At 37.2% G+C, this 12,208-nt stretch overlaps 1 protein-coding gene across 3 annotated transcripts in view; it reads left to right on the top strand.

Annotated features, from left to right (window-relative positions):
• The window catches only part of LOC112117185 (septin-7), a 140,037-nt gene extending 133,180 nt beyond the window's left edge, over window positions 1-6,857 (top strand). For all 3 annotated transcript variants that reach the window (XM_026663456.2, XM_026663455.2, XM_026663454.2), the window contains 3 exons: window positions 2,322-2,457; window positions 5,890-6,029; window positions 6,600-6,857. In XM_026663456.2, the coding sequence (XP_026519241.1) occupies window positions 2,322-2,457; window positions 5,890-6,029; window positions 6,600-6,639 (316 nt within the window). In that variant the 3' untranslated portion in view covers window positions 6,640-6,857. The remainder of the gene's footprint in view (window positions 1-2,321; window positions 2,458-5,889; window positions 6,030-6,599) is intronic.
• Window positions 6,858-12,208: the final 5,351 nt, after the last annotated feature.

The raw sequence follows: 12,208 nt of genomic DNA on the forward strand, positions 1-12,208 counted from the left end.
TGAACTCTCCAGGGAGGCTAAGACTTGACATTTTTGGGGAAATCTGAACAATTTTCTTGAAAATATGGCTTGGAAGACATACCTACCCAATTCTTAGGTTCTGGTGTCATTAGGTAGCCAGTTCTGTTCCCATTTGAAGTCAATGGGGGTCTTGGCAGTGACTTAAGTGGCAGTAGGACTGAGGCCCCTAGGTCCATGGTTCTTTACATAGAATAGAAACTTTAAAACTTTACATGTCTCTCAAAGAAAGGTATGTTAATATCTTCAGGAAGCTAGATTTTGTAATGTTTTGACAATGTGTTTGTTTACACAGAAACACTACTACTCAAATTCACTAAAACATTACAACTGATGTTGCACACTCCTCTCATGAATTGGTTTTATGTATTATGGTACTGGGCTTGTAATCAAACAGCACTCCAAGTTATATGCTATTTTCATCAACAAAAGGTACAGATGCTAACAATCAACCTTTGTACAGTAAAAGTAAATCCTGAATTTGGAGTAGGATCAGTTTCCATTTGAAATCTAGTATGCTGCTAACATTTGGTCTGCTGCTCTAAATTTTGCAAAGCAGTTCAGATACATCTCAAAAATACCTAAAATTGTCACCTTCTGAAGCACATATTTGAAAATGCTGGAATTTAAAAACTGTTCAGTTGGCCTTGATTTCATAGGATACATTTCATTTTCACTTCATTAGTGGCAATCTCATATAGCTGAGTTATACGTAAAAAATGAGCTATGAATAGTCAAAACAATTCAGACATGTTTGACACACTCTCCATTGCACTGACTACACATTTTGAACCCTATTTCCCTCTCCTAAAAGAATGAGTTGCAAGTTTGAATGAAAGGGGCACTGCATATTACAAATGCTTTACTCTACCTCAGATATTTTTAGGAGAATTCTGAAAGCATAAAACACATTCTTGCACAAAAAGCAAATACTTTATTTTTGATGTAATCACACCTAGCAACTCCAAATAGTTTGCTTTCGTAGATGAAGGTTGGACCATCTTAGATGGATAAACATTCCCTGCTCATTTATCATTTTTGTTTTGTGTGTGTGTATGTAAATATCCAAGAGAGTGATAACACAAACAGATGTGTGTATGTATATATATATATATATATATATATATATATATTTATTGTATTATTACATCCATATGCTTGCTAGAGCTCATTTTTTTCAAATGTTTTTGAAAAACATACATGTTCAGGCTGAAATTAATTTGTTCCGGCTGTTCTTAATGTTTCAGTACCAAAAAATTACTCTTACAAGGGGCTGAGTGTATACATTATCTAACCATTAGCCAGAAAGAGTGAAATATATAATGAGTCTATGCTGGATTTTACAGAACATTGAAGACTATAACATTTCTAAAATGCTATTTTAAACTGAGTAGCAAGATTAGTAAATCAGTTGCCTGAAAGTGTCTGGAAAAAATTAAAAACATGTATTTGAATTAGGAACATTTTACAAAGCAAAATATTCCATGCTAATAACACTTCCACAAATAAATCTGAAGTCCAACTGCTCAAAACCTCTCAAAATTGCTGTGCGTTCAAAAGAATCAAGCACAGGAAAAGATTGTATTTAACACAACGCTGAAATTATGAACTTACATTTATTTGATAATTCCCTTAGAAATTAAGATTTAAAAATCAGTTTCTCTCTACCTGCAACACTTTCTTTTTCTCTTGCTCTGTTCTAGTTTAAGGCTATCTTTCCATTTTTGTGTGCACAAGTATTTTGGTGATTGGAGGGGCTGTAGCGTTGGAAGATCACTAGGAAGATGCCACTTTTATTTTTGAGTTTTCGTTACTGAATTTTTCCTGATTTGACTTTCCCCTAGCGCAGTGGTTCTCAACCTATTTACCACTGTGGGCCGCATCCAATACTACCTCTTTTGCCCTGAAGATGTCACATGGGCCGCAGCTCTGTGCTGATTGGGCCGGAAGCAGCCCTCGGGGCACAGGTTTAGAACCACTGCCCTAGCGGTTCTATTAAAGGTAGTAAGTAAAGAATTCTCAACATATGACTGCATTATATTTAACCTAAATTTAAATATTAAAAAATGTAAGATGTTTAAACTATGAAATAAATCATATGTCTCTTTTCATAGTTTAACATTGGTTTGATCGAACATATGCAGTCTTCTGAAATTAAGAACATTTAACTTAAGATGGAGGCACATGCAGATGCATTGTTCCATTTAATGTCTTGTTTTTTGTTTGCCTTGCCTTTCAATGTCATCTTGTATTGCAAAAAAGATCACTTCCTTATTGGTTAACCTGCTCTGGGTTTATGGCAGGAGCCCTCTGGCACAGATGGAAGAAGAGAGAAGAGAGCATGTGGCCAAAATGAAAAAAATGGAGATGGAAATGGAGCAGGTCTTTGAAATGAAGGTCAAAGAAAAAGTTCAGAAACTGAAGGACTCTGAAGCTGAGGTAACCAAAATGTGTATTAAATGACAATAACGTGCTCATTGCTGACAATGGCGAGAGAATCCTTTCCTCAAAGACACTGTAACATACACATGTTTTGGAGGTTCCCTCATGACTCCATAGTTAAGAATATAACCTTAAATTAGAATTTAAATGAAACTCACTAATAATTACCCAAGTTACACTATTTAAATAAAGGAGGCAAGCATGTATTTTCAAGATAACTTTCACATTTAAACATCCCCTCGTTTCACTTCCATAATCATAGCATGCTAAAAATCTCTCCTCTAGTGTCATGTCTGTCTTTGGTGCCCTAAAACGTTACTTTGGACTTCAGCTAATTTATGCACTAATATAATGTGAATCTTTTATCAATAATAAAGGCCTTTCTTGAAATCCTTTGACTACTCTGCCATAATGCCTGTAACAAATCAACCAGTTCATGATGGTTAGCTTAAGGAGTAGACAGGTATTGCTTGCAACCGTTTCAACTTTTGTGACTTTTTAAAATTGAAAATTGTATAATTTGATTCACTCACCTCTCGTGTCAGTTGTTTTAGATTGGGCTAGTCTGTCATACAATGGCTTTGCCAATATAGCTAAACCAGCAAATCCACCTTCTGAAGACACAGCATATACTGGCATAATGACTGTTTTGCCAATATAAGCTGCGTCTATAGCGATGTTTTGGCTGACAAGCTGTCTGTCTGTTAGGGGCATGATTTTTTTTTTAACCACACAGCTTACTGACATAGCTACACTGGCAAAACTTTGTAGTGCAGACCTGGGCCATTACATGTTTATACAGTTCTTAACACAGTGGGGTTCTGATCCTGATTGGGACCTATGGGCACATTTGTAAAACAAATCAAACAAGTGGATTTTGTAGCTCTGCTAGGAGGCAGCTTCTCCAAAGAGGCCTGGTGCAACAGCCATACCTGCAAATTAAAAAAATCTTAGCAGGCCTACAGGAAGCTTGGAGTAATAGAAGCACTTACAGAACCCCTGCCAGCCACTCTTTGAGGAGCCAAGGAGGCAGGCAGGACAATGGGAGAGAAGTGGACAGTGATACCCTGCTACTCTTCACTATCCAGCCCGGTTGTCCTCCCCCACTACCCAATCTCTCTTCTATTACATAACCAGTCCACTAAAGTCTGCTTCCATAACCTCTCTCAACCCATATTGCCTTCCCAGTGTATGCTTTCTGCTCCCTATTGAACTTGTAAACATCTACAAAATTAAATTGTACAAGTTCAAAGACAGCAGAGGGGGTATAGACCGGGAGATTTGAATTGGGTTCAGGGAGTATGTCTGAGTACTTTAGGATGAGTGTACTATGGGCCTGGTGCACGAAAACATCTTTCAGGACACAGGTCATGGAGGGAAGAGATGTAGAAGACCTGGAGCATGAAGAAAACTGTACTGGACATGTGTTCGGAAGAGGTTGGAGGGTTACAGAGAACATGGGCTACGTGAAAGGAGACAAACATAAGAGTGACAAGGGGTGTATTATTTATTCATGTTAAACTCAGCACACATTGGTACACTTTCAACATGGATAAAAGCACAGACCCACCTACCGATCACCACAAAGTCTTCAGGAGAGAGCCCTGCAGAGATTGGCTGCTTTACTATGGTGGACTTTCAAAGGCCTTATCAGAGCATATATTGTTATATCACAGTTGCATTTTAACTTTTGCTAATAGTCGTGGAAATTTTTAACATAGTTATGGTTGTTGAAGTTATATGGTTGCTTGTCAGTGCAGTCACGTAGAATCAAGAAAATCACCAGTTACATCAGTATTGATATCTAAACCAATTTGCATCTTACCACCTATACCATAATATCCAGATGTTCCTGGCCTCCGTTTTACATACAGCTGCCCATAACACACACTATAATTCCTAATAGCCATACTCAAAACACAACCTTAACCTTAACCTTAACTTTTACTTCAGTTTGGGAAGAATTCATGTAACGTATTTAGATATGCTTTTACATTCTGTCAGCAAAGATACCTTAACTTTAAGACTGAGTTGTGAGAGGTGTGTGCACTCTAGATGGCTCTGTTGATAGTACATTAGCAACCGTAACTTTGTCCAAGTGTTGTATGTGGGATATAATATAGGTTGAAGATCAAGGCTGCAATGCTTTATTTAAATGAAGTTCTGAAACGCCTCTGTTTTCAGTGAGATTGAATGCTGAGAGATTGTTTGGCAAACAGGTAGAGGAAGGAGTTCTGAAGTGAAATCAAGTGTGAAGGCAAGAGCAAGAGACAATACAAGGGGCATTTGGGAAGGAGGCTTGAGAGGAGCACTGACAGCAGGTGAAGGGTAGGAGAAAATAAGAGCAGCAATGTAAATATAGATTGGGTTGTGCACAGCTTTAAAAGTAAGAATTAAAAGCTTGTATCTGATATCAAAGGGGAGAGGAAACCAGTGAAGGGAGTCAGGCCTGGTCTACTTATAATTTAGGTTGACATAGCTACAGCACTCAGGGGTGTGAAAAATCCTCACCCATGAGACCCATAGCTTTGCCAACCTAGTCCCCAGTGTAAACGCAGCTAGGTGAATGAAAAAATGTTTGTTGACATAGCCAATGTCACTGGAGGAGGTGGAGTTCCTACAGGGATGGAGAAACCCCTGTTTTTGGTGTAGGCTCAGTCTGCAGTATGGGGTTATGCTGGCACCATGAGGGGGCGTATGGTGGACTTTTTAATCGAGAGGAGAGTGGAGGGAAGGGGAAGATGAATAGCTATTGCCAGTGATATGTCCAGAGGATGTCAGTCATTTAGGCCCGATCTAGACTAGGGGGAAAGGTGGTGTTTTAAAACATGTTAGCTAACCCATTTTAACATGTTTTTAAACACTACTTAGCAGCTAGTAGAGAGATTTTTAACACCTTGACCCTATGCTCTCCCCACCCCCAGAGAGACATTATAGAACAGGTGGTCTGCTTCAAAAGCAGTAGATCTAGCATGAAACTGAAGAGACTCTTCTATTGATTGTGATTGGCTAGGTGGCTGGTTGGCTATGATCAGTGCTTATACTGTTCTAATCATCTTGTGACTTTGTGCTCCCCCGTCTGTCTCCAGCTGTTTGTTTCTAGTCTTCTGCTTGGATTGTAAACTCTCTGGGCAGGGACCATCACTTTTATGATTGTATAATGGGATTGTGGCTTTGAGGCATTAGAGCATTATAGATTATAAAGGCAGGAGGTATAGTCCGCATGCTCAAGAAGTTTGGAGGGAAGATGGTGAAGAAGATAGGTTAGAAGTGGTAAAGAGTGGAATCAACAGTTTTGGTCTCTAACCAGGGTCCTCACTTAGTTACAGTAGCTGATGTGGCATACTGTACAATACAACTCCTAATCTTGTTCCTAATGTTGCAGTGTTTGTGCAGTTTTTGACTATGTACTTTGCCTCAATTTCTTAGCTCCAACGACGCCATGAGCAAATGAAAAAGAACTTGGAGGCGCAGCATAAAGAATTAGAGGAAAAGCGCCGCCAGTTTGAGGATGAGAAAGCGAACTGGGAAACTCAACAGCGTATTTTGGAACAACAGAATTCTTCCAGGTACGTAGGATTTTTGCTAAAGTTGTTTGTTTCTAATGTTCCACGTGTTCTGTAATAATTATTATTCAAAGAAAATTTGATCATCTTAATACACCTCTACACAGCTTGACCATCAAAATTTTTGCTTGGCCCATTCAAAATGTCACACTGCTTTTTCGTATATATGAGCATATTTTGGAAACGGGGAGAACCCTAGCTTCTATAGCAGGCACACATGTTCAGTAGTTGCTAAATAAAACTAACCTCAACAGGTACCATTCATCACTGTAGGAAAACTTTATTAGAATTTGAAGGCTGATTTAATTTAACTTACTTTTCTTTGGCTTTTATTTGAGGGCTGGGAACTCAAACATCTGACTGAAAGGATCAGATCTTCCATCTCCTGGAAGTAGGAGTGTAATGGCAAAAATATTGCTATGCCAGTGCTGTGTGCATAGTATGCCAAGGAAAATTCCTTCCTGTCTCTAAACTAGGACAGCTGAAAATGGCATATTTTAAAAATATATACATAATGTGCTAAATATTTTTGTCCATAAAATGTTTTTATTTTAAAATGTTTTATTTTCTTAGAACCTTGGAAAAGAACAAGAAGAAAGGGAAGATCTTTTAAATACATCTATTGACCACCAGTTATGTATTAGTTGCCAATATGCCAGCCTGGACATCAGTGTTCGTTGGATCCGTTTGACCAATTTTGCACCAGTTGTATCCATAACAATGGATTTAACAGCATGACAAATTTTTTGTTAATTTTGATGGAGATTGAGATGCCTTGAATTGTCTAGGATGTTGTGTACTTGGAAAAATAACAGCTCTAAGTACTTTTTCCTTTTTAAAACAGATGTCATTTTAACGCAAAAGAAAACATTTTACTGTTGTACAATCATGTTCTGGTGGTTTTTTTTTGTTTACAGGATATTCCAAAATACAAGGACTCTGGAAGGTTTTCAGTGAGGATAAATTGCCATAATATGATACAAACTATGCTTCTCTATTATAATACAAGAATTCCATTCAGTGCAGCATATACAATAATGTAATTTAGTCTAACACAGTTGACCCTATTTTTTGACACTTCCATTGTTTAAAAATACACATGGAAAAACAAACTTATAGGCTTACAGTGCACCTAAAAGCTTTTTATAACAACCCTTCTTTGTTTTGGATTCTTTAAATATATGCTATCCTCATTTAGTAACTTCTTTAGCCAGAAGAATTTCATTACTGCTTCATTTTTGTAATAACATTTAATTTAGATATTTTTTCATATATTGGCCCTGCTAAATAGAATATAGCTTCTTTCATATGGTAGGAACCAGTGAGTAAATCTTTCCTTTAACTCCCTTTTTACATTTTATGGTAAGTAGCAGGAAAATGCATTTATAGGTCATTTTTAGGCAAAATTGTGGAGTTAACTACCAACCTGTTTCTACCTGTGTGCAGTCTTTCTTTATTTTACTAGAAATGGGAATCATGGCCTCTTGAAAAAGTCACCATTTTGCATTTAGCTGTATTCATATACTGCATTTCTGTATTTTTGTTTGTATTGTAAAAAGTCACATAATAAACAATGTTGTGATGTAACCTGCTGATGTGTGATACGCTTTCAAGGAATTGCATAGCAAAGTATTCACTATGGGAAATATTTCAATGTAACCACGCTTAATTTTTATATCTAACTTTGCATTTAGTCTGTCTATATGTCAAGTTCCCAGTTAAGGGGTGGACAAGTGTATTCAATCTGTGGGTTATTGACCTAATAAAACATGTTTAAGTGGCTGAGTACTATACATGATTAATTGTGCCCTGAAACTTCAAACTAAAAACTTCTTATCCAGAAGAGGGCATCAACTTTTCATGCATTTTTTGTATTGTCCAAAATAGTAAGGTGTTCAGACACCTTTTCTGATATTTTCCATGGGTGAGTCTCCATTACTCCATCCAGAAGTTTTAAGTATTCATGGTTATCAATGGCACTAGGGGATGGCTGTAGCCTCTGGGATTTCTCCACTGCTTATCAAAAATGTAAGCGAGTCAAACTGAACTGAACTTGGTAGCTGGGAAGGTGGCATGTAGCTTGTAAAATGCTTGAACCTTACACAGGAGAATGTACTAAGCTTTATTTGCCATGATAAAGGCAAAAGAACTGAAAGATTCATGTTGACATTTTTCAGAAAATAGAAATGGCAGCATACTTCCCAATTTGTTCTACATTGCAGGAAACAATAGTTACCTGAAGGGACTTCTTTAATGGGGGAAGAGAATCCTAAAGACACTTTGCTTAACCAGATGTGTTACTTTGAAATGATTATAGTCTTGATTTGGGATAAGAATTTTTCCATTGTTAGCTGCAGAGCCTTCCTATTAATATTTTTTCAGGTGGCATTCTGACGACTGCATTCCTCTTAACCGGAATGATTAGAAAACTCATGACATACACACTGAAATGTATTTGCAAATGGTTTAATTACAACTGACCTTTTGCTCCAATTTGGCTTCCATGCATTTTACTGAAAATGAACACGTGTAGCCAGCAATGAGACTGGTAAACCAATTTCCAGTTTATTGTATTGATTTAATGGATAAATAAAAATTTATTAAATATGTTAGTTGCTTGCACAAAGGTCACTTGTATTATCCGGTAGTCATTTTGCCTTCTGTTCCAGTTTGTTTTTGCAGAGGATTCCCCTTTTGTTGGTGTCGATGGCACTCACTCAGATAGCCACACCCAGAACAAGGCTCAAGAATCATCTGAATTTGAGTTATTTTTATCATTCGCTTTGAACATAACACATGACTTCTTGCAATGTTAACATTCAGAATCCTGTTCTCTGCAAAATGGGTGTAGCTTTTCTTTAAGCAATCTGAATTGCAAGACCCTTTGTATTGTAATACACGTAAAGCTTCTTCATGCTGTCCCAATTGTTCCCCCAAGACACACTTTGTAGAACATGAGCCTCTTCGTGTGTGTGTGTGTGTCCCCAAAAAAATTGAATAATCTGAATTATAGAGGACTAGCAACACCTTTAACTGTTGTTCTGTAGCAATGTTGCTCTTAAAGCTAGTCAAATGCTGGGCAATTCCAACATTTGAACATTTCCTTTTGTCCCAAATCAGAAGGAAAATCCTTGCCCGCAAAAATGAAATGTGTGAAAAAATCATTTAGGAAATAATAAAACAATCCTATTGAAGTCTTTTGTGTTGACTACGTTATAAAGATGAAACACAGCTCTTCAATCTGTCAAATCAGCATTTTCCAAAAGAAAATTGTTCCAATGGAAAAGTTTCAACCAGTTCTAATTGCTATCTTTCCAAAAATATGTTGGGTTAGTGTGTGTGTGTGTGTGTGTGTGTGTGTGTGTGTGTGTGTGTGTGTGTGTGTGTGTAAATTTGTCCTGCAACTTTCCCAAAATAGGGTATGGTTTGACCAAAAGTTGGAGATTCTAGTCTGGTACACCAGATGCTGATATTCTTGTTTGCCTAACTGGAGCACATTTCTTCAATATCTAGCATTAGAAATGGCTTTTCTTTAAATACATTGTAATATTTTGAATTATTTAGTTTATATTAAAACTGTCCATTTTATTTACTAACAACTTCAGAACAAGAAAACTTGTTTAAAATCAAAGCAGGATTTTTGGATCACAGATATACCATAATTTGGCTGTGACACTAGACATGCATCTTTATTGATTGGCATGCCATTAACTTTTGCCACACTTACTCAAACAATATAATATATTATTGAGGAATTCCGAATAGATTTTCATATTTGTGGAAAATACAGTAGGAAGATATATATACACAGAGAACATACCAACTCTTACGAGACCAATTAAGGTGGGCTATTATCAGCAGGAGAAAAAAAACTTTTGTAGTGATAATCAGGATGGTCCATTTCAAACAGTTGACAAGAAGGTGTGAGTAACAGTAGAGGGAAAGCAACAGAGGGTCCTGTGGCACCTTTAAGACTAACAGAAGTATTGGGATCATAAGCTTTTGTGGGTCAGAACCTCACTTCTTCAGATGCAAGTAATGCAAGTAGGGGGAAAATAGCATGGGGAAATAGTTTTTACTTTGTGTAATGACCCATCCATTCCCAGTCTTTATTCAAACCTAATTTAATGGTGTCCAATTTGCAAATTAATTCCAGTTTCTCGGTGGAGTCTGTTTTTGAAGTTTTTTTGTTTGAAGAATTGCAACTTTTAGGTCTACAAAAACAACAAGGAGTCTGGTGGCACCTTAAAGACTAACAGATTTATTTGGGCATAAGCTTTCGTGGGTAAAAACCTCACTTCTTCAGATGCATAAAGTGAGGTTTTTACCCACTAAAGCTTATGCCCAAATAAATCTGTCAGTCTTTAAGGTGCCATCAGACTCGTTGTTTTTGTAGATACAGACTAACACGGCTACCCCCAATACTTAACTTTTAGGTCTGTAATTGAGTGACCAGGGAGGTTGAAGTGTTCTCCAACTGGTTTTTGAATGTTATAATTCTTGACGTCTGATTTGTGTCCATTTATTCTTTTGAGTAGAGACTGTCCAGTTTGGCCAATGTACATGGCAGAGGGGCATTGCTGGCACATGATGGCATATATCACAGTGGTAGATGTGCAAGTGAATGAGCCTCTGATAGTGTGGCTGATGTGATTAGGTCCTATGATGGTGTCCCTTGAATAGATATGTGGACAAACTTGGCAACGGGCTTTGTTGTAAGAAAGAGGGGCTTGTGTATGGGGAACAGGAGGCTCCGAGTTAGACGTCGGTGGCTACTAATTTATTGCTGTTAATGCACAAATGTTAGGTTTGAGCTCCTGTGAACCCCAAATGCCTGAGAACTAGAACCCGTTGGAAGCAATATGAAATCTAGTGGCACGTGTGTGTGTGTGTGTGTGTGTGTGTCTGGGCCATTGCTCTCAACTATCTGAAATTATTTTGTGGCTGTCACTTTCTAGTGGTTGACTCACAAAGAACATTAACCCACTGTAACAAAGCTGATCAAAAGCTGAACAAAATTATTAGTGAAATTGCACCATTATTTCCCATTCTCCCAGGATTAGAAATGGACCCATTTTTCAATTTTTTTCAAAATTATTTGAAACATTGTTAGTTTATATTGAAAGCATTATCAAAATGATGATCTAAATGTTTCATTTAGTGAAAATCCCACATTTAGGTAAACATTTTCATAAATACTTGACAGAATTTGAATCCAAAAGCCTCAAAAAAAATTGAGTCTTTTTAGAACAAATATTTTTGGGGAAAAAAATAAAAATCCATGAAAAAAGTTTGAAAAAATGCATCTAGTTTTAGTTCTGTAACTAAAGGAAACTTTCCTCTAGCTCCAAGTGGTTGAAGTTGAGGTTTGGAAGAGAAGGTCCCCAGGTTCTACCCATGCTGATGATTGAAGCCTTTGCTACTACAATTTAAAGATCTCAGGGCTATTTCCTTAGATTCCAAAAAAATTCTAAAGTTCTTTCCAGTGTTTACATTTGTTTCCTTTTTGTATCATCTCAGCTTGGAGAGCGAAGCCAGTCCTGACTGTTCATGCAGTTTCACTTTCTGGGTTTCATATAGAAGCATGAGGCTGTTGTGCGGAGATTTCCAACACTGCAAGGGAATACTTTGAAAGTTTTATTTAAAACATTGGTTAATAGATTTACAAAACCTTAATACAAAACAAACTAGAGCCTAATTACTTGACTGTCTCTTTAAGCAACCAGGAAAAAATTCACTAACCTATAAATGGTGTTTCTCCACTGAAGCAAGCTCAGTCCACAATTTAATGGGTTTTTGTTTAAGTCATACTTGACCAGACACATGCAACAAATGAAATGACAGAACTACTCACCTGTCCTCTGCCATCTCAAGTGCCCAGACATAGTACTCAATTAGCACACTTACAATTTGTGAAGGAGACAAAATGCCTGGATGAACATTAAAGATCAGCCAAGGAAGAACTCCTCTCTAAGCAATCAAGCACAAAAGTGAGCTATGTCATAGTAAGCAGTGATATACACACACATATGCATAACAAAGCTGAAACTAAAAAAAAGTAAAATAGATTTATGTGCTTATGTAGGTCCCTCCACCAGAGTATCTTAGCACCTTAAAAATGCATTTATCCTCTGAGGTAGGTGGTTTTGTCCTGTTTCAGATAGGAAATTGGCGCTCTGAGA

Source organism: Terrapene carolina, unplaced genomic scaffold, assembly GCF_002925995.2.
Source record: "Terrapene carolina triunguis isolate 2854851 unplaced genomic scaffold, T_m_triunguis-2.0 Scaffold33715, whole genome shotgun sequence".
NCBI lineage: Eukaryota > Metazoa > Chordata > Testudines > Emydidae > Terrapene > Terrapene triunguis.